We start from the raw sequence: 23,816 nt of genomic DNA, 5'->3' as shown, positions 1-23,816 counted from the left end.
TTAATACACCAGATGCACTCTAAAAGGTTAATTTCATCCACTTTCAGGTCTAATTGACATTATTAGTATATTTGTGGAGTCATGTCCAGATCAAAGTAAGCTATATGTAGCAAATATTCAATCAGAATCGTTATATTATTATTCTTGATAAGATTTTCTTTTTATTTTATAACTGGAGAAGATCTTAATTCTTTAGGGCATAAAATCCAATGATGTAACAGGTCATCCAAGTGTGGAATGAAGGATACTCCTAAGATTTTGATGATAATTAACTGTAACAAATGGTGATATTTCTGTCATTTTTTTTGTATTATTTAATATATTGTTCACGAGTAAACGCGGGGTTATAGGATTTTGTAGTTTTTTTTTTAATCACACACACGTATAACTAGCAACCGTGAGCTGCACTATGCAAATATATATGTATTGTGAGGACCCACATTCTTTCCACACTATCTCACATCACACCAGTCTCTTTTTATCTTTTTTAAATTCCAAATTTCAATAAAAACACATTTTTGATAAATATTTATCTAAACTATTTACCCAAGATAGCATATAAAATGTTAATCTATAAAATAATTTTAGAGTAAAATTAGTATAATAACAATAAAATATTTTATTATTAAAGTGAGAATTCTATATAAATAGGAAAATAAGTTATTGAAGTCTTATTTTAAAATAACAATATTTTTTTAATTGATTTTTTTATTTGTTTTCTCTTTAAAAACTTAATTCATCATTTATCATATTGACAATCAGAGTCACCTTTGAACTCCTCATAGTTATTAGAGCAAAGTTGCCCAATCCATTTTTTTATATTAGAGTAAGTTTAATTTTGGTAATTTTTTCTTTGAGTTAGTTGAGTTTTTTTTGTGTACCTTCTAAACATGTTTTGCATGTGATGTCTATGATTAGTCTATGTTAGTTCAAAAGGTCTTAGTATTCATATCCTTAATTAAAATTTTATGGTGCAAGTTAGGTTATTCCTGCATCTTTAATAGTTGTTGAAGCTCTCAGGAAGCAAAAAGGTGTCCAATATGCTAAAAGAAGTTAATTTACCATAAGCTATAGGATCTAAATGTGAAATTGACGTAGTCTTAAGTTTCAAATTTCTCTTGCAGAAATTGCGAGAATGTGTGATATAGATGTCTACTTGTTTGTAGATATGTTGAATGAAGCTGAGATGTTTAAAGTGTGATTAAGTTTATTTCCTATGAATGGTTGTGTTGAATGGAAATCAATTTTTAAAAATTGATATTTTTGTTGATTAATAAGTTGTTCACTCTAATCACTAATTAAATGATTGAATATATCCTTTACTTTGAGTAGTTGAATTTACTTTAAGAAATTATGTTTCTATTGTGAGTTAACAAAGAAATATTGTCGTGAGATTTTATTATTATTTTTTTGCTAAGCTCACACTTCCTCCACTGCCTTGTTTTCTGATCTAACTTGTATACTTTCAGCCCATCTTTAAACTCAATGTGTATTTTAAATGCAACAACCAAAACTACTATTTCTCACCCCCTACTTTAATTATAATGCATTCTCTCTCTCGCGTTCTAAACGTTTTTAAATTAATATTATGATATTTAAAATTAATTATTATAGACGCTAAGAGGAATGTAAAAAGAAAAATATTCATAAAAAAACTATTTTCTTTTATTGACAAAAATAAATAAATAAATATAAATTATAATATTCAACCTTTATAAAAAAGAAAAAAAAAAGAATTTCACATCCTTATCAGTCTCAAACATCAACAAAACAATCTTTTATAATTAAAAGATATAATTTCAAATAACTCATCACAACAATAAACTCACAACATAACTAAAAAAGATATTTATATCTATCATCAAAAACAAAAACAAAGGCCTTTTCACAGTAAACTCATTTCACCACAATTTCACAAAGATAAAAGTATCTATTTAGTATTTATTGCTATCAGCACACACTTTATTCACGTTAAAACGAACAAAGTACAACATTCTGATCATGTTATGAACGAAGGTAATCAATGTATTTTTTTAAGTAAAATTTAAACGTATTTAAATCTACATAATAAACAATTAATATTAATAAAGATATTATAAATAACCTCAAAATAATAAAACATTGAAATTTCATCAAACTGAAATAAATAAAATATAAATATTATTATGGTCTTTTTTTTTTGTTATGTCATTCCGTACCTTTACATGCAACCTTACATATTGAATGTCCAAGTCCAAGTTTTGGAAGACTGAAACAAAATATTGGAATCTCACATAAACTAGAGAAAAAAACATTTCATTATATATAAATAGGTACAAATCTTAACTTATAAATTGGTTTTATAAAATTATGTGAGACTTAAATTTCACTAAAAATCTACAAAATTTTATAAATTTAAAATAATAATTTAATTATTTAAAAATTAAAGAATGTCAAAATTTATCTAAAATTTAGAATATAAAAGATTTCATATTTTTATGTTGATTTTTTTTTCTCTTCATGTTATCCCTTTAATTTTGAATTTGATTAGAATATTCTTAATACAATCTTGGTAAATATGTCATTGTCTTAACCAAAATTATAATGTCATCGATTTCACCGAAATCATAGTATAGCATCAGCTTGAGATTTTTTTTTTGTTAATATTAACAGTTTTTTTCAAGTTAAAGTTTATCGTAACTAATTTCTTTTATAATTTTTGTTAAAGCTTTTTTTCTAACGGTGTAGGTCACTTTTATTTCTTAACTAACTTTAATTAGCTTTCTTTTGTTAACATTAACCGTATATTTTTGTTGATGTCAAATACAAATTTTTTTTTTCATTTAACATCAATATATATTATTTTCAACTGACGAGGTTATTTTCAACCAATATCTATTAGAATAATAATCAAGGTTATTTTCTTAAGAACATTAATACGAAACTTTGTTTTTCAGCCAATATCAACTAGTTTTTTTTTTCATCTGAGTTTGGGTCTTCGTGTTGGGCCTATTGCAACTCAACATTCCCTCTGGGTTTAGCATTTTCAGGCCAGCTATCAAGGGATTAGAACTTTCTAATACAAGGCAATTGCTTCCTGCACCCAACACTTTTGAACCTGTACTCAACATAATTTTATATAATTCCGAAAATACCCTTTATTCTGAAAATGAAAATAATGCATTCCAAAAAAGTAAATCCGAAAGAGATTATTGTGTTCCAAATATAAAAATTCGGAAACAAAAAATCAAAATCTCATTCCAGATAAAAAAATCCAAATTAAAAATAATACATTTTGGAAAAATTTATCAAGAAGAGATTATTGTGTTCTGGAAAGGAAGATCTAAAATGTAAATTTATATGTACCCATTTTTTTAAGGGTACTATTGTCTTTTACCCTGTAATTGGGTGCAATTATATGGTGCAAGAAGCAATTTCCCTAATACAGATTACACTCATTTTGATCACTCAATACTTTTTTAATAAAAAATTATTATTATAGGCTAAATAGCAATTTTGATCGCCCATTCGTTTTTTATTCATGATTTTATTATTCTTTATTTTGTTTCACTGATTTAAAATATCTCAAATTTCAATTTAATCTTCAATTTTATATGTTATTTCTTTTCTTTTTATATTTTAAGTAATAAAAAGATATTTTTGATGGTATCTTAAATGGATTGATTAGATCTAGGTAAAACTTAACCAAAAATAAACAAAATAAAATATATAAAAAATTAAGAATTAAAAAATAATAATTTTTTAAAATATAGGAATTAAAATCTTGAAAAACCTACGCTTTAATGACTAGGAGGCCCCCGATTTTCATATTAAGATAATAAAAAAAACCCTAAATATAAGATAATAGACAGTTGCCCACAATATTCGATTAAGATGTTCTTACGTGTAACCAATGAACTTATTTAACCCTCAATTAGCACTAATAAAAAAAAAATACTTTGTTCCACATTCGCTACAAAACACATTAAAAACACTAAATTCTCCTTTTTAATATTATCACACTTAATTACGATACAGGCTACCGTTTTTTACTGTGGCTAACGACTGTATTTAAACTAATTATGAGTGAAACAAAACCTCTTTCTATATTACCATAATTAATTGAAAAATCGAATAAATTTAAAATTTTGAAAATTAATTTGTTATGAATCAGATAAGTCAAAAACAAAATAATCTATTTACCATTTTAATAGTTTCATAATTATTCAAATGAACCGAATTAATTATGAAAAAATGAATAATTTTATATTTTGTAGTTTTTCTATTCTCACATTGATTTTTAAAGTAACTTTACATGTATATGGAATAAATTATACAACATAAATATATTTTCGTTGTGTTTATTGTTTTAAAAATTAAAAATACAACGAAAACAATAATTCCTTGCGTTTTTTTTTTTAAGTTTAACCCCCACAAAAAACAAGTTTTTGGCGGCGTTGTTTTTTTTTTTCTTAAAAAGTAACACAATAAAAACACGCGTTCACCCCGTTGATTTGTTTTTTTTTAACACAATGAAAACAAATTTAAATTTGTGTTACACTGTTTAAGAAAAAAAAAAGTAATAGAAGAAAAAAGGATTTATATTGTGCATATAAAGGGGTAGCTTTTGAGATGTTGAATTAAAAGGTGAATTAGTAGTGTTATGGTTGAAAGCGTGGAAAGAAAAAAGATTCTTATGGTAAGGTAAGGCATATGATTAAAGGGTAAAGAATGTTTTTAGCAAGTTGAAGATGCAATGTTGGGTTGAGATTCCTTTTGAAGAAGCATGGATTTAATTAGAAAGAAGGTCCTTTGTCTTGGGGTGGTTGTGGAGAAGGAAGAATAAGAATAAGAATATGAATATGAATATGAATATGATGCATCTTCTTTCTTACTTTATTCATTCCACCTTTTCAACGGACAAGGGACGCCCTTCCAAATTCCTTATCTCAACCCCACCCCACTTCTTCTTCCCTCCAAATTCCCCAACCTTTCTTTTTCATTATTATTATTATTATCAAAATTACTTCAAAGTGCCATTTTTTAATTAAACCCTTTAATATACAGTAAGTTTAAAGGTATAGTTGAAGAACAACATTTTTAACAGATTTAATTCCATTTATTAGAGAGAGAGAAACTCAACGTTACTCGATTTAATGAAAATAATTAACTAATAATAATGTGAGATTTTATAAATTTAAATTTTGTGTATATGTATAATAATATCGTTTATTTTTAATTGGGTGACAAAACACACAGTATTTAAATTTTAATTATAATTCTTTGAGCGACTAATTTGTTTCATTAGATTTAATTTATTTTAAAACCTGTCTAAATTCTGATTTGTTTTTCATGTCGCAAATGGAATCACAAGTCCCACCAACTCTCGAATGGTCTAATGGAATAAAACAGTTAACACCAATAAAAAGGTTTTCGTGAATGTGGTGTTCTCAGGAACGCAGGTTTTCTTAATAAATAGTTTTTTTTTTCTTTTCAAATTTAATTGTGTATGTAAGTTTTTCGATGAGTTGCACCCATTTGGTAAAGAAAATTAGGTTTGTAACCTTGACACAAGAAAATATAACACGGAGCATAAAACAATTTTTTTCATGTATTTTCAATTCTTTTATAAAAATATCTTAATTAAAAGTAATAATAAATTTGTTTTACTATTTAAATGAGAGATCACTAGATTTTTTTATTATTATTATTAAAAGGGGAAATGAGTTTAAAGAAATAAGTTTTTTATGTGTCTTTGAATCACCCACTTAGTACCAAGTTGTCCTTTAAAAAACCCTAAATATTTATTAATTAAAAAATAAATAGTACATGTTAACTTTTTACAACAAAAATTTTTAAAGTAATATAAAAGATAAGTTTTAGTTAGCCCATAGGAATCTTCTCTACCAAGCATGCACGCTAATCAAACTCTAATAAAAGGTATTTATTATATTAAAAATATGTTTAAATAAAATCATATTAAATTCTACTATTAACATTCCTCTAAGCATTAGTGAAAAAGTTTATATAAAAAAGACGAAAGTACTGTTAAAGCTCTTGTATGGATGAGAAAGAAAGCTGCCCAAACAATATGGCACCACTGACAATTGACAACAGTCCTTGCTAGAATCATTAAATTAAATGTTAGCGATTTTTTATACAACAATTATTCAGCATAAAACAAGTATTAGTAACATCACTTAGTTCTTCTCCATGCTTTACAAGAAGATGTAAAATTTTCATATATTGGAAGTACACTTTAAGTACACAAGTAGAAAAGTCCCATGGTCGTGCAAGTAACAAAAAACACCAGCAGACCAAGAAGACCATTGGCCACTACCTTACCACACGACGACCCTCTCTGAATTCACTGCCTAAAATTTGCAAGCCGTTTTTCAGCAAAAGGGAGGTGATATTTTGACACCCACCAAATAAAATACACTCACTTAACATCCGCAAATGTCAAAAATTCCATTGCAGAAGCAGCCAAAGACATCCAAACATAACCCTAAAAATTACAAAACATAACTGCATATATGAAACCCAGAAGCAGAGCAAAGCAAAACCAACCATTTCTCGTAGGCAACGAAAATTCACCCACTCATATAGCCGCCCAATCAATCTCCACCGAAGGGTACTTCTCCAACCCAAAACTCTCTATTTCATCCCACTCATAATTAGAATATGAGAAATCCGACAAATCCAAGAAAGTAAAACCCGATTCAGGCGAAGAAGATTCGCCAGACACAGGCCATGACAACATTGGGGTTTCGTTCATGTTTTCTACCTTAATATTGTCCAACTCGGGACAAACGTTGGATTGCGCCACGTCAGAATCCACCGGCGCCAGCTCAGCGGCAGCGTGTACCTCGGGCTTCACGTCTTCGACGGAGCAACACTTTTTTTGTTCTTGTTTTCCCATGCTTTCACAAATAGCTTGGAGCTTGGAGTCCACGGAAGAAGGTAGCGGCTTGTAATCTCCAAAGTCGCCGAATACGAACGCTCCCTGGTGTCGCAGATGAGGGAAGTTGAGGCGCGCGAACTCGCCTCGGAGCTTAAACGCTGCGTTGTCGTACGCCAGCGCCGCTTCCTCTCCGGTGTCGAATGTTCCCAGCCAGAGGCGCGTGCGGTTCTTCTGGAGTCTGATCTCGGCGACCCACTTCCCCCAATGCCGTTGCCGCACCCCACGGTACAGCTTCGCAGCTTTCGCGGCCGCGCCACCGTGTTTCATGGGGACACGTTTTGGCCCCATCTGGGCTTGATTTTGACGTTGGTTGGAATGACCCACGTGGTGTTGAATCCCGACCTGGGCCTGAATCTGGAGGATTTGATCTGAGGTGAGTTGGTTTAGTTTGATTTGGTTGGGGGAGGAATACGAAGTAGATGAAATGAGAGAAGAAGGGTGTGATTGACGTGAGGGAGATGCAGAATTAGAAGAGGCAGAGAAATAATCAGTTTTCATAAAAGGCTCAAGTGCTCTCATCAGCTCCTCACTATACGGATCTATGAAATCCGGTACGATGTTGGTGTTGTTGTACATATCTATAGCGGTTCCCATGTTTTACAACAAGCAAAGAAAATCACTTTTTTTTGTTAAAAGAAAAGTTTTGTTGAGGAAAGAGAGGAGAAGGAGAAGAAGGGTTTGAGGTTTGAGTGGCCTCACTTTGTGAGCTTGCGTTAACATGGTGAGGCAGGGCTGGTTTATATACAGAGGTTGTTCTTGTTCTTGTTCTTTCATGATTCACTTGCCGCGTCAACTTTCTTTATTCCGTGGTGGCTATCCTATTGCAAAATTCCACCTATGCAATACCTCATTACTCACTGCCACATGCCCACCTTACACGTGTCAATCATATACTGGTTTAATTTATCAGAATATTTCCAACTTACATATCAAAATTTCTTACATATCAATAATTTAAATTTAAAATGAGTTTATAGTTATATTTGTGTCCATTATTTTGGTGTTTGAGATGATGAAGATTCGAAAAGAAAGTGTGGAGATGAATTGCGGCGGCAGAGTGTTGACGAATGTTTGTTTTGTGGAGAGGGCAAGTGACTTTTGGATCCTATTCCCTTCGTGTTCGCCAAAGGTCATAGTGGACCCATCTCCATCGCTCTTTTCTAAATTTACTTATTTATCAATCAAAACAATTTTCTATTTCTATAATTTATATTCAAATCATATTTTATTCTTCAAAATAACTCTTGCACAAACTTTTCATTCGAGATTCTTTCAATTATACATCATCCTACTTGTAAAAACTGAGTAGACGATGACTGTAAAAAATAAAATATGTATTATTTATGGTCAGAACGTTGACAAATCAACAAGTGCGGGGCACCAAGCATCCCCCAACTTTTTTCATTCAAGAACCGTAATGCCTCCATTCATCTCTTGTTTTATATTATGAATAAGGAAATTATGTATCATAATAAAATTTTAATTTATATGGTTTCTTTTACAAATAAAAGCTAAAGACTCAAAATTAAAAATAATTTATATATTATTTTTTTACTTTATCAAAACGTCTTTTAAAAATAAAATTATCTCCTATATGATATATTAAAAATTTGTTCTTAAATATGTGACTTGTTGTGTATTATTTCTCAATCGTAGCATAGCAATATTAAAATTTATTTTTTAAGGTAAAGGAGAGTATAATAAATATTTTCATCTTTAGTATATTTGTATTCTAAAATAATTACACTCTCTTATCTTATTTATATTTTTCTGAGAGGCAATTAGGCTTGTCAATGCTCAAGAATTGAACTTGTGTTATAATTCAATCTTTAACTTTCTCTACCTCTTTTTTTTTATTATTTGAATTTTAAAAATATTAAAATAACTCATTCAAAAGGTAACATTTCCTAATCACAATATTCTATGAAGACAGTCTTCAAAATATTCCATACTTGTTCTTATATGATTAAACAAAAACTTGCACCTTTGGCCTAGCAATCCCCATTTTTTTTTCTTATATGATAACTAATTGTACCAGATTACAATTAAAAATAATTTTTTACTAAATATAAATTTATATGAAAAAGTTGAACAATTTTAAATTTACATTATATCATATTAAAATTATAAACTAATATCTCAATTTCATATATATATATATATATATATATTTCAAGTGAGGAATAATTGTGAATTGAATATAGAAAAAAAGATGAGAGTGTGGGGCCATCTTTGACGCGCTCACACGTCGATTCATACGTGGATATCACTTTCAAGGAACGCAAAACAACTACTGCCACTTTTTTGCTTGTTTCTTTCTGTACTTTTAATTTTCCTTCTCAAATTCCAAGACTCGACCTAAAGTTAGAAATTTTGCTTATTCAAGAGGAAAAAAAATATATATTCAATTTTTGTCATATTGTATAATGATAGATAATTTAGAAGAAACGTAGAAATAAGAAGAAAAAAAACTGATTTTGCCATGCTTCATCACTCCACAAAACAATTTCATTATCACATGGATTGTGACATTTTTAGAATAAGGCAGAGAAAGCGACTTTGACATGTGTGCCACATAATAATACATCACCCAATGAAACTGTGGAGAAGTCTAATATATTGGCTGGTCCCCACTAATCTTACTCTTAATAGCATGCTTTTAAAACACAAGTATTAAAAAACTAGAATAATTGACGTGAAAAAATATATTTTAACTATTATAAGATGTCAGCACGAAAAAAAATACTATGGTTTAATAATATATTATCATATTGTTTAGTAAAATGCCTAAGTTATGATCATATAATACATGACAAGATGAAATAGCAAGGTCATGGAAAAGTCTTTAGTTGTGATAACATTTTGCAGGATGTTAATTTTTTGTGTTCAACACGACATAATAGGATTTGTAACTGTTTGTGATATAATTGAATGTTATGAGTTTGGTAACTCTATGTTTTTTTTATTAAAATCATAATTTGTTGAGAAACTATTTTTTTTTTCTCTTTCCTATAAGTCTTTAGCGGAAAAAAAATCATTAAAACATGTATTCAACTATTTCATTATAAATGAGCTGAAATGCAATAGTTGGTGATTCAATTTTGGAATCTAGTAACAGAAGAAAAATAATACAAGAGTGGTGGGTGAATGGCTTAATAATATATAAGAGTAAGCATTTACACAATTTCACATGTCAAAAAAATACTTTCATGTTGTGAGAACAAAATAAAACCCTCCCCTTTATGAAAGTATAGAATGTGCTTTTTTATTAAATATTATTTAATAATTAATTTTGAATGAGAATATTATTAAAAAAAAATTAAGTCCAACTTAATTTTATAAAACTTGTGTATAGAGAGTGAGATTTGTCCTCACTTATATATTATTAAATGTCTTTATATTTAGTCAATGAGAAATTTCTAACTATTTCTTTCATTTGAATTCCCAACTCGTGTATAATATTTTATATTTATGGGTGATCTAATAACGACTCGATAACAAGTGACACAATAAGTCCTACAAACTTTCAATAGAATAGACTCTTAATGACTCTGATATACTATATTAAGAAGTATATTTTAATCCTAACTCAATCTTATAAAATTGACTTATAAGTTTACACTCATTTATATATTATAAAATATTCTAATATCTTATGGATTTGATATCTCTAATAAATATCTTTTTAAAAATATTATATGAATCCAATATTTTCCAGTTACAAATTCACTCGAAATTCTTAAAGTGTTGATGAAGCCTAATGATTAGAACTATAGTTATGATCTCTTGGTCGACCATTTAGAGTCCATGTTACAGTTTTGGTAAAGCACGATAAACACTGAATTGCAATTACAGTGACAAGTTTTTATATTTTTTTTATTTATAAAACAACATTTTTTTTATCTGCACAAAGCAACATAAACTATACATGTCCCACCTTAATCATATTGGGACCTTACTAATGAGTGATGATGTTAATGAATTGTCTAGTCGAAGTTGTAGATCTTAGAAATTGTCAACAATGGATTCGATTATTCTTCTAATCTATCTCCATTAAGGGCTAATATAATCAGCATTTTTGAAAATAGATAGCCAGGTCTATACTAATTATCATAAGCTCCATTATCTTCGGAGCACATTTTTTTTAAGCTTGAAGGGAGTTGAAGTAAAATGGCTCATAATCAAATGGAATTTGGTGTCAACAAAATCCTCAACAGATATTTTGTTTCACGAAATTAATTACATTACGAAGAAGAGTCATATTTCTAAAAATGTTTTAATTGAGAATGTTATTTCTCACCTTTAAAAGATTCTGAAAAATATTTATGTTTTTACAACATTTTTAAACTTATTTTAATTTAAAAAAATTCTTGTACATTTAATATATTAATATAGTCTCATATCATTTAGGAGTTTAGATGAAAAATATTTCATATACACCTTTTTCCTTAGCAATGTTATCTAAATGGATTTCAGATCGTAACATTGACGTCGTTTGTGGAGAACGAAACAAGGTTTCAAAGACAAACTCTTTTTCTTAGTTTTCAATTATAAAAAATTTTATTTCTCTTAAAGCTTAATAGTCGCTCTCATAAACAATTTATATACACTTTCTCTTTTAATTTATTTTTTTAAAAATAAAATGGTGACGAAATTTCAAAACAAACCATACCTTAAGATAAAAAAAATAAAAAATAAGAGTTAAGGTGAGAATAAAGAAATATTGTTACTTATAGATGAAATCCAACTTTTTACATAAAAATAGAAAAAGATGAAAACATCTAATGTCTGAAAAAAAAAATTCATAACTTACATTAAATTGAAGAATTACTCACATTCGGAATAATAATTTTATATAAGACTTCAAATAAATATATCCTGTCTTTTTTTATTGACACACTCCAACTTTTGTCATGCTTCAAAACCACATGGGCCATGGGCCGGGAAGGGGGGTGTTTATATTTGGGTTTCATGTATAGATCCAATAAATAATTTGGAAATAATCCCAAAAAGGACAAAGTCATCACTTCCTAAACTAATCCGAAACTAACCAACATAGGATGCATATTCTTTTTATATTTCCTTCACATTGTGCTGGTTCAATTATAAGACGTTTAGGGTTTGGATAATATTGAATAATCATTTGGATAATTTGTTCTTTATCACTTCCTAACACCCATTAAACAATACCAATTCACGTTTTAGATGACTATGAGCGAAAATATTTAAATAATGAAAAGGTTAGTGCAGGAGAATTATTAAATTATAATCACTATAAAAACTACTATATGAATTTGAACCATCTTATGCTTATTGGAAAGTTATTTATATTCTATGTGATTTTATTATAATAACTGTTTTGAATTAGTTTGTTTTCTTACTAAAAATTTATTTTAGAACAACTTCATCCAATTTTGTTAGTTGTTAAAACTTATTACATGATATTATACATATCTCAATGTCATATTTTTTTAATTATTTGAAAAATATATATTTAAACAATTTTGTATTATTATCTAACCTCAAGACATTACTCATGATACATTTATTAAAATTTATAATAATTATTTTAAAATTTGTGTAAGGACCTACAAAATAACTTTAGAGTAAAAGTGGTATAATTAAAAGAGCATCTGAATATTTTATTATTAAAGTGAAAAGTGTATATAAATAGAAAAATTAGTTATTCATGTCTCATTTTAATATAATCACAATCTCTCTATAAACTTTTATTTTTTTTTCTCTTCTACTTCTCTTTAAATTTCTGACCACCTTATTCATTAGATTAGGATAAGAGGTCACCACTAGACTTCTAATAATGAATAAAGCAAAAATGCCCGATCAAAGTGTAGATGTGTTTCCATGGGTCTTATGATTTGTCTGGGTAGATGTGTTTGCATGTGGTGATTATAGCTTCAATATTAGTCTATGTTAGTTCAAAGTTTTAGTGATATGTATAGATCATTGATCAGGACTTTGTGGTGCATGTTAAACTATCAATGTTTTCCCTTAGGAATTAGAGCTCTTTGTGAGCATGCCTACTTCTAATTAGGTAAGAGAAACTAATTTTACTTTTCAATAGATCACTAGGTTAGAATATCCGAATGTGAATGTGATGTGGTCACAAGTTTCAAATTTTCTTATAAGGTTTGTTGTTGAGTGAAATATAATGGTTTGGTTGAGATTGATTTTGAAAGTATAAAAATATTACACTTTGATAATTTGGGAATGTACATGTTGAGAGTGTTGAGAGTGATGTTGAAGAAGTTTTTGAATATGATTTAAGTTGAATTGTTTGAAGGGCAAATAGTAATGAATGTTGGTTGCTTGAATTTGAATTTGAATTAATCTTGTTTAGAAATCATGAATGTATATATATTCATTCAAATAGGAGTTCAACGAGGGTAACTCCAATTTTGAGGAAGGTGATATCATTTTGATCTTATATATTTTATAAAATACAAGTTAGAGTATTATTTTTTTGGTGAAAAACTTGAAAAGTAGTCATTTTTATAAAGTTTTCTTCTCATATTTTTTGCTCAAGCAAAATATTTTCGCTCAAGTGATAACATAATAAGAAAAATTATCTTGTTCTCGGGTCCATTTTTGCTCAAGCAATGAGATTTTTGCTTAAGCAAAAATGGATTAAACATTTTTTCTCGGGTCTATTTTCGCTCAAGCGATAGGATTCTCGCCTAAGCGAAAATAGTATTGGAACTGAACATGTTCTTGACATCATTTTTGCTTAAGCGAAGAAAGTTTCGCTCAAGCCAACCCATTTTCGCTTAAGCTAAATAATTTTTTCACTCAAGCTAAATAAAACTTCTTTTGATTTTGTTTGTTTAGTTATGGTGTAATGATTTTTGTTGGTTTTTTATTAATGTTTATTTATATATCTATAATTGAATATTTGATCTTTAATGGATGTATGATGTGTCAAATGATTGATGAATCAAGTGAAAGTGTGATCAAGACATAGTATTTTCAAGAAAGAAAATATCATGTTGATATTGTTATAAGGGTGTATTGGTTTGTGTGACTTTGTTAAAGGGACGATCTTGACTCTATTTTGGAATCATATAGATGAAGAGCATTAGGTCATGAGAGTCGAAGGAGGTTCATATTAGTGAATCTGAGGTTTGAAAGATAACTTATGAGAGCAAATCATACGAATTTACACTAATATTGTATGATGATGGATTTAGTGAATGGAATACTATGTTGTGATGGATCACCCTGTTTTTTGTTTTTTATTAAGATTTGTGATGATCATGTGTTACACAAAAATAAATTATATTAATGTTGTGGAACTCTAAATTAATCTTAACAGAGTTTCTTCTTTCCTTTCTTTTTATATTTAGTTATTTATATATAGAGAGTATTTAAGTGATGTAAATAGGGATATTACAATTTATACCAATAGTAATTTATAATTAAATAATATTATATATTTCAATTCACCAATTCACAGCCATTATTTTTTTTTGTTTACTTTTCTCCCACGAGTTAAACTTTTTTTTAGATAGAGCTTACATTTATATTTCTAAGCAACTATAACTTTAGCTTTATGTAATGCACAAAATGAATATTGTTTTATCATGACAAATAATTTTTAAATATTTGAATCATATTATAGTCAAGGTTAGTAATAAGTATATTTTTTAAATATATATATATATATATATATTGGATTTATGATTAAAAAATTATAATATGATATAATAATTCTTTTGAAAATGTTAACATTCATTTTTAAAAAATAAAATAATGAATTGAAAAATTTATAAAAGGTTGACAGAACTGATTATGTGGATAAACTTAAAAGGATATAGGTTATCGAGGTAAAAGAATGAACCAATTATTAATTATATTAACTTTAAAAATTAGAGTTAAGAAATATTTTAAAAAGGAAGTGCGCGTCGAATGATGTTAAGTTAAATAAACTACTAAAATGATAGATGAGAGGATTCAGACTTCCAATATAAAAGTAGATACATATTAAAATTATGTTTAGTAGAAAAAGTGAATTTTTGCCGTTCACATCCAGCACCAATTTTTCTCACACTACACATACGAGCTGCTTTCCAATAGAAGCTTATTACTTTAGTCTTTTTCTCAATTGCTATATCAATAACAAAAAACCTGGGAAGGATAAAAACAAATTTTAATTAATGAGAAAATTAACAATTTATAATTTAATATAATAATAACAATAACTTTTATTATTATTTAGAATGCACATTCAGTGACAAATCTAAGACCTTCAGTTAATGGAATTGGTTTATGTACAAAATTAATTCTGATTATAATCTATTATAACAATGATAAATTAAAAATATAATCACTGATACCTATAATTAATGTAATCTGATTTTTTTCAACAATCTTAAACACTCTAAATCTGTGAAAAGATAATTTTACTTATCCACCATTGTAGAGATCCTAAAATTGTTGTCAAACAGTCACCCAAACCAATCTTGGGATTAAAAAAATCAATCAACCGAATAACTTTGAACAGAAAGCATAGCATCTTTCAGTCCTCTCAGGGACATCCCAAAAAAATGCGGAATAGTTATCCTCCAAAGTAGGTTGATTCAAATCATACTGGAATCGGTAGACACAGCTGATGTGACAAATGTACATGTAGACTTGCAAGTATTACAGCCACCGAATTCACAAAAATATACAGGTAATAAAGCAACAGATGACCATCTGCATATTGATTGAAATTTGAAGCCAAGATACTTATGTGCCAAGCAATCTTACAATGAAGAAACGGATTGGAACACTACTGATTTTCACGATGGCTGTTGTCATTCGACTGAAGATCAGTCTTGCAGTGTTCTCTCAAATCTTTTAGTGATTCAAAGCTTGATTCCTGAAAGCAAAATCAAATCTTTCAAAGCATTGGGTGAGAAAATGAAAACAATAGATTGCGTTATAGGTTAGACAAGTTAACAAACTAGAGAGTATATGAATACTCGAGGGAGTTCCGTGGACTCAACTCACGGACCCAACTAGTAGACTCTATGTCATGAAGAAAAAAATAAGTATATATCATATCAATTCAACACCATAATCAATCAATAAATTAAAAATAGTAAGCAATTATTTCATAATTCTAAAATAACGAAGTTCAGTAGTGAATGACTACTACATAAGTTCAAATCTACAAAATCTATAACAAATATATAAAATCATACAATTACAAAACATAAGTAAAAATTACAGCAACAGTCTTTATTGCGGGATCTTAAAATGAAAACATAAAACAAAAAGGGATCAAAACAACAACCAACTGTTTATTGAGCGAACTCCATCAGAAGGACAACGAAAATAGAGGGAGGATCGAGAACGAAAAACAAAGTACAATGAAGGGATCGAAATCTCCCAACAAAGGAGAACGAAAATAAAGGAAAGGGAGAACGAAGAGGTGACCAGTTCAAAGAGCAAATCCCGTTGAAGCCCCCAAAGGAAAAACGTGACGCAACTGTGGAAAGAAGGTGAAACATGATGCACTGTAGTGGTCAAATCCCATCAAGGCAGTGGCGATGTTCAAAAATACTATGCGGTGTGATGTGGTGCTCCTTTGCAAAATGCAAACTCTATCATGATTCACTGCTTCTCTAAAAGCGCAAACCCTAGTGCGTTCAAAAAGTAGGAAGTGCCAAACGAGGGCCAAAAACAAAACCTCCCTCAAACTCACTAACTCGCACTCAAACTTACAAGTCTAGTTGAGTTTATAGACTTAGCATGATTCTATTCCGAGTCTCCTGGAAAATCAGTTTACATTCAAGTGAACTGGTAGACACTGAGTGAACTCGTAAACTAGTATGAATTTACAAGTTGACACTAGACCTTAAACCCTAAAACATTAAGAAATGACTTTAAGAGAGGTTGCCCATAAAGGAAACTGAGAATGTGAAAATCGATAAATTGGAATTAAAAATGAGAGGGATAAAACGGTGTGCGAGACAATGTTCTATTAAAAAAACTTAATAGCAACTAACAATTAAGAAATTAACCAATCAAGCTAACTAGCAAACTAAACCTCTCACTCCCCTCCATTCAAAACAAGTTAACATTTAGAGTAGTTTACACACTCCATAAAAGAAAATAGATAGTGCAACAAAGCACAGAAAATTCAATTGAGAAACTTGTACCGCAACGGAAGCAACAATTCCAGAAGGATTGAAATAATAAACCAGGCAAGTCATAGCATTGAAACTTACAAGCTGGCTACTTTCTTGGGCATACATATCCTGCATTTGAAGAAAGAGCGACTTCCACTGATGCACAAGGGACAATTCTAACTCTAATGACTCCTCGCTTTGGTGCTGGCCATGCGCGACTGTATCCTCTAATCCAGAAAATTTCTGAATGATCATTTTTGCTTCTTTCTGACTCTTCTTTATAGCTAGCGAAAAGGATGAGCATTTAAAACCTCGATGCTAAATGGCAGAAGAAATAATACAATGACACTTGAATGTAACAGAACAAAATTCCTTAATGGTTAGTAGAACTTACCACTTAATCTACCCTTGGCATCCTGGTAATGGAGATCCGACCAGATATAAGCAGCTAGTGATCAACATAAGCAACACCCGTTATTACATACTAAATAAATAACTGTCAAAAATAGGAAAAAATTTGATATAATTCCTTAAGTACTTTCGGTGGTGCTCTTCAATAAAAATTAGAGTTTACCTCAGTAATATATTTAAACCTTTAATGCAAATCTTTATTAAGTGATATGAAGCTCTAATTTTAATTGGGAAATGTAGCAAATGTATCTCATTCATGACAAAAAAAATGCAACAATTAGATGCATACAGAGAAACTGTAATCACCTTTAGAGCATAAAGAACAACTGCAAGATTTAAGGTCCACATCATCAGTGACAGAATTTGATGCTCCATCGCCCTTATGCCCCGAGCACGGTTTCAACCACGGAAAATTAGAATCATCAGAGGCAGAGACTGATGGCATTTGCAGGGTCCCACACCTGGGTGATCCCGAATTCTCGACAACACAAATATCCTTGTCCCCACTTTCAACAGCACGATCAGTTGGTGCAATTCCTTCACCCTTCTCCCCAAATTCAAAATCCTCTAAACCCAACGGACTCTCCTCCTTCAATCCCTCACTGGGCAAGCCCGGTCTCTGAAACGAACTTGAAGTATCATCGCAAAACGGCAACAAAATAGGCTGGTTTTCTTTTGGTTGCAACAAAACCTCGTTGTTAAGGTGAGTCTGTGCTCCTAGTTGCATTTGGATTTTGTTTTTGGCTAAACCTTCTACCCCTACTCGCATTTGCTTTGTGAACTGTGATTCCCCACCGTCGCCAGAAACTAAAGAAAACGGCCTTTTCCCCGGACAATTGGTGACATCCGCCAGACGGGGACGGATTTTGAAAAACCCATCACTGGAATCATGGTGGCTTCCCATGAAATTTTGATAATGGAGATCTTAAAGGGAATCAGTGAATTTGTCTCTTTGAAACCCTAACAACTAAAATACATAAAGAAAAGGAAAAGAAATCGGTTAAGATAAATTGACCTTGTGAAATGCAGAGGACCGGGAAGCCAATTTGAATGTTGTTGGGATTAGGGTTAGAGAGAAGAAGGTTAGTAACACTCACTTGTTCCCTCTTTCGAATTAGCGCCAGAACAAAGTGAGTAACCCAAAATGCAAAGATTCTGGGGCGGGTAAAAGCGGGTTTTCAACTTTGAATTGAAGCTTTTCGAAATAAATGTCGCGGGTTATCTATGGGTCCAATCAACGACCCAATGGGCCTAACCTTTATCTATTCATCATGTAACCACGTCACCCTTATATTCAAATTTAGTCATATTTATTTAACATAAACTCCTCCTGAAACTCAAATTCTCATTTCAAAGTAAAAAATTTCGTCCTAAAAAAAATAAACAGAAGAAAATAAATTAAATCCATACACATGAAAAAGAACTTTGATTTTGAAATAAAGAAAAACAAAACCCTAAAGTAAATGAGAAAAAATTGGAGAGAGAACAATGATGGAGAGAAGATGTAAAAAATAACTCTAATTTAGAATTAGACGGAGACAACTCCTCTCTGAATCAAATTAAAAATGGTTCATACATCAAATTGAAAATTCAACTATGCCAAAAATAATGATAAAATAATCAAATAATTATTCTGATAGTTTTAAAATTTTAAAAATAAAATAATAAAATAAAATATATTAAATGAATAAAATAGAAAAATAAGTTATGTACACTAAAATTTTAATTACTAGATAATTTGAAGAAAAATTCTTTTATATATAAGTATAAATAATATTATTTATAACTATTAATAAAGAAAGATTCTCTTTTATAATTACTTTGTAATGATTTATTATAACTAATATCAATTTTACAGAGATTTGTACAGAAGCATTTATAACAGGGACTCTGTTTACTCTTTTACATATCTTTAAAACTAAGTAATAAAAGTGAAAACAATATTTAATTTTGTAATTATTTGTGAATACTAAGAAATAAAAATATAAACTGCTAAATGTAAGATGTCACTGAACCCTATTTGATATATATAATCTAACAAACGCCACTTTTCATTTATGTTCAATTGCCAGTAAAGTGAGTTCAAGTCTTTAACCAACAACCCTTGCTTCCTTAGTTAGATTGTTTTCCATTCCCAACTTAAACTACTTTGGATTGTGAGTCCTTTTTTTTAACTTGGAATTTTACTCAAACATGCTACCACCACAGGTACACATTTCTAAATTGCTTACCTTTTTGTGCTTTTAAAAGGTTCAAATGTGCAGGGCCTCCAAACTGTTGCCACCTTTGATGTAATCACTGATGAATTTATCATTGACACACCAAATGATTGTGCCATCAAATGGTGGATTGGCAATGCTGCAGTGCATGGAAAGTTTGCCACTGTTTTCGCTAGGTTGAAATTACCCACTTATGACACCCAAGGAGTTACTGACATGGGTGTTCATGCTTTCATAGTTCCAATAAGGGATATGAAGACCCATCAACCACTCCCTGGAATTGAGATACATGATTGTGGCCACAAAGTTGGCGTCAATGGTGTGGATAATGGAGGATTGAGATTCCGCTCGGTAAGAATTCCTCGAGACAATCTTCTAAACCGTTTTGGAGATGTCTCCCGTGATGGAAAATACACAAGTAGTCTTCCTACAGTAAATAAGCGATTTGGTGCAACTCTAGGTGAACTTGTTGGTGGTAGGGTAGGTCTTGCATATTCTTCAGTAGGTGTCCTGAAGGTTGCGGCCACAATTGCCATCAGATATTCTCTACTTCGTCGGCAATTTGGACCTCCAAACCAACCTGAAGTTAGTATTCTTGATTTCCAGTCTCAACAGCACAAGCTTATGCCAATGCTTGTATGCTTTTTATTTTGCAACAACAACTTTGGTAGAGAAATACTCTCAAATGAAAAAAACTCATGATGAAGAATTAGTTGCAGATGTCCATGCTCTATCAGCCGGTCTAAAGGCTTATATAACATCCTATACTGCAAAGTCACTCAGCATCTGTAGGGAAGCCTGTGGAGGTCATGGTTATGCCGCTGTAAACCGGTTTGGTATTTTGAGGAACGATCATGACATTTTTCAGACATTCGAAGGAGACAACACAGTTCTGCTTCAACAGGTTTTTTTGTCAAAGCCTAACTCTGTCTCTTTTAATATTTAATACCCCCTTACCTTTATAATCAGGTTTATTGGTATGTTTAATCAGATAACCACCATAAGATAGGAAATGATGGCCTTAAAATTCATTCATTTAAATCTGGGACTATGTTTGTTGCTTCCCTTATAAAAAAGTTATTTGCACTCTTCTGCACCTCAGTGCTGTAGGGAATTGTGAACAAAGCTGCATTGAGGTTTTTCTTAAATACCAGAACAAAAATAAAGGCAAGTTGCAGCTGGTTGGGCCTTATTTTCGCTCAGATAATAATAACCAGCCTACACGGGCGAAGTCAGGACTTAGATTAGGGTGACCAACTTAAAATATCATAACTTAAAAAGAAACAATTAAATTTTGAAATTCATTATATATGAAAAAAATTAATATATTTTCAATTTACACACTAAATATATAGTTATATTGAGTATATGAGATAGTAACTAACAAGTGTGAGTAGTACATGAGTGCAACACCCAATGGCTAATGGAAAGAAAATACCAGAAAGTAGAAGTAATAGCAACAATCTCAAAACAAAATACAAACATGGCATCCCTTATTTTAAAAAAAGAGATTAAATGTATAAAATACAGACCAGACCATCAATAAACCACTTATCTTTCAATGTCAATAAGAAGGATCCATATTATTTTTTGTACATGTATAGTAATTGAATTTCAAAACGTAGTGGTGGTTGTGGTTCCCTTCGGCCATCCCACTCGCTCTGCCCCTTAGTCTACATTTATAACTAGTTTGTTGGTATGTTTTAATCAGATATCCAATTAGGAAAGAAGGGCCTTAGAACTCAGTCATTTAAATCAGTATCTGTGTTTGGTGCCTCCCTTATAACAAATGTATTTACTGTCTTCTACAATATAGGTGTTAGATTTAGCAAAATGAGAGTGCAGTTGTGGTGGGTGGAACCTATTGTGTTGTCATAATGGTATGTGATGTGTTCTTTGAATTTCAATTTTAGAAAGAAGAGTATGCGTGTTAACTTTCGCATTTGGTTGTTTTTGCATATATTAGATATTGGGCCAGCGTCATGCTTCCTGAGATCTTGATTGACAGTTTGATCCTTAACTATCAGGATAGAGGTGTCGTGAATGGCTAACTATAATAGAATGGTTCATTCTAGATCTCCGACCTGTGTAATAGTTGCTAGTTGCAAAGGATTCTAAGGTATTGACTCTGGATCGAATCAATAACATATCCCAAGTAGAGTGCTTAGCTCTCGAGCCTCAAGTGCTGCCAAGCATGACAAGGCTACAATTGATGGATGGGGTCAGTATCCAATCCTGGGAAAGGTACACAGTTCTCTAGTCTCAAGTGTGAAACACAATGAGAGTACAAGCAATGGATGGGATCCCGGGGAGGGTACAAGTTCATACTTAAAACCGCGAGGAATTATGGAAAAGCTTAACCTTTGTCTGATGGCAACTGTAGCTTTACATCTCTAAGGCCATGCACTATGCATTTTATTTGGTTTTGCTGTTCTTGTATTGGAAGCACGTTAACTGATATGTTTGTAGTTTTCCTTTACAAATAAAGGTTGCAGCTGATCTTTTGAAACAATACAAGGGAAAGTTCACAGGAGGAACTTTGGCTGTGACATGGAACTACTTGAGAGAATCCATGAATACTTTTATGTCACAGCCAAATCCGGTTACTGCTCGGTGGGAAGGCAAAGATCATTTACGAGATTCTAAATTTCAATTGGATGCCTTCAGAGTGAGTATTATCTTCATTCCTTGACTAATGACTAAACATTGTTCATGCTGACACAAGTAAATCAACATTTATATTGACTTTTACTCTGCAGTATCGAACATCTAGATTACTTCAAAGTGTTGCTGTACGACTTCGCAAGCATTCTAAAACCCTTGGGGTCTTTGGTGCATGGAATAGATGTTTAAATCACCTTTTGACACTTGCAAAGTCACATATTGAATCAGTCATCCTTGCTAAATTCATTGAACCCGTGCAAAAGTGCTTTCGTTGTTCCTTGTACTTGTGTATTATCTAATTTTAACTTGACCTATATATGTGGCAGCTGTTCCGAACCAAGTTCGCAAGCTGCTCTGAAGCTCGTGTGTGATCTTTATGCTCTAGATCCAATATGGAATGACATTGGAACCTATCGAAATGTTGACTATGTGGCTCCTAACAAAGCTAAGATATAGAAAATTCTCCTTGAAATAAAATTTTCCCTCTCTCTCAACAAAACTTAAATCAATAATGAGCGTGTGTTGGCTTTGTTAAAAAGTTTTGGTCTTTGGCAATCACTTTTAAACCTTGAGAAGATAACAGTAGTGCAGTTTGTCTGAGGATGGATATGCAAGGACCTTGCCTTTTTTTACGCTGTAATCTTATTAATGGATATTGAAGTTTTTTGATTTCACAGGCTATCCACAAACTTGCGGAGTATCTTAGTTTTCAAGTGAGGAATGTTGCAAGGGAACTTGTGGATGCATTTGATCTTCCGGATCATGTTACACGGCCCCTATTGTCATGCGCTCAGGAGCTTACTCTCAGTACACACAATATGCGGGATTTTAATAACGAAGGGCGCAAAGAAGATTCATATTTTCTTTTGGGAATTACACTATAATTCTTTTGGCCCAGTGTTAAAATTGTGGCATACCAGTGGTTGCTCCTCACCAAGATCGCCATACTCTGCACAGCCATAAATGAAGCGTCATGCAATGAAGTTTCAGTTGAAGATTAGATTATCCGTGGAATTGAAACGGATATTTATAAAGGTTTAGTTGGTCTTGTGGCAACATTTTATGTGTAAAAACATATTAATTTATAAATAATAAATAAACCTTGACGCCAAAGTAATATTTAAAAACTTTATTTATATACAAATTTAATAAATACCTATTAATCATAGTCTCAATTTTATAAGAACAGAATTGAATATTTACTTTAAATTCAGTACTTTCAACTAATCCTGTTTTGTTTCTAACTTTCCACTGTAGCGAGAACAAATTTGTAAAGATTGCATGTGTTTGTATCAATTCATTTCAACAGAATGTCCAAATGGGACTTATGTTACAGTTTTTGCCGGCTTGAAATGTGTCGGAATCCAGACGAATTCCTGGTGGTTTCCTTCCAAGTCTTAGCGGTCAACCTTCAAAAAAAACGTGAGGAGTTCTTTCAGTGATGAC

The 23,816-nt window shown here is 30.8% G+C and overlaps 3 protein-coding genes across 6 annotated transcripts; 1 reads left to right on the top strand and 2 right to left on the bottom strand.

Annotated features, from left to right (window-relative positions):
* Positions 1-6,196: 6,196 nt before the first annotated feature.
* On the bottom strand, positions 6,197-7,914 carry LOC137812308 (ethylene-responsive transcription factor ERF060-like). The gene has a single exon (XM_068614239.1). The coding sequence runs from the start codon at positions 7,535-7,537 to the stop codon at positions 6,581-6,583; it is 957 nt and encodes a 318-aa protein (XP_068470340.1). The 5' UTR covers positions 7,538-7,914; the 3' UTR covers positions 6,197-6,580.
* Positions 7,915-15,345: 7,431 nt separating this feature from the next.
* LOC137812305 (uncharacterized) lies at positions 15,346-18,713 on the bottom strand. 4 transcript variants are annotated; one of them, XM_068614235.1, is made up of 5 exons: positions 18,585-18,667; positions 17,794-18,454; positions 17,471-17,524; positions 17,176-17,360; positions 15,346-15,821 (listed from the first exon to the last, which is right to left on the bottom strand). In XM_068614235.1, the coding sequence occupies exons 2-5, from the start codon at positions 18,389-18,391 to the stop codon at positions 15,732-15,734; spliced, it is 927 nt and encodes a 308-aa protein (XP_068470336.1). In that variant the 5' UTR covers positions 18,392-18,454; positions 18,585-18,667; the 3' UTR covers positions 15,346-15,731. The 4 variants fall into 4 exon arrangements, with proteins under 4 accessions (XP_068470336.1, XP_068470338.1, XP_068470335.1 ...); XM_068614237.1 differs by having other exon boundaries at positions 15,346-15,839; positions 18,585-18,662; XM_068614234.1 differs by having other exon boundaries at positions 17,794-18,713.
* Positions 18,714-19,721: 1,008 nt separating this feature from the next.
* On the top strand, positions 19,722-23,345 carry LOC137809511 (acyl-coenzyme A oxidase 2, peroxisomal-like; the record flags this gene model as incomplete). Its single annotated transcript, XM_068610619.1, is given in 7 exon segments — positions 19,722-20,341; positions 20,343-20,610; positions 22,195-22,374; positions 22,466-22,632; positions 22,697-22,818; positions 23,046-23,141; positions 23,144-23,345. Coding segments are annotated over 7 exon segments (1,512 nt in total), but the record flags the coding sequence as incomplete, so codon positions are not given.
* Between the last annotated feature and the right edge of the window lie 471 nt (positions 23,346-23,816).

Source organism: Phaseolus vulgaris, chromosome 2 (genome assembly GCF_000499845.2).
Source record: "Phaseolus vulgaris cultivar G19833 chromosome 2, P. vulgaris v2.0, whole genome shotgun sequence".
Taxonomy (NCBI): Eukaryota; Viridiplantae; Streptophyta; class Magnoliopsida; order Fabales; family Fabaceae; genus Phaseolus; species Phaseolus vulgaris.
The sequence above is the reverse complement of the archived record's forward strand: the minus strand, read 5'-3'. Positions and strand labels throughout refer to the sequence as shown.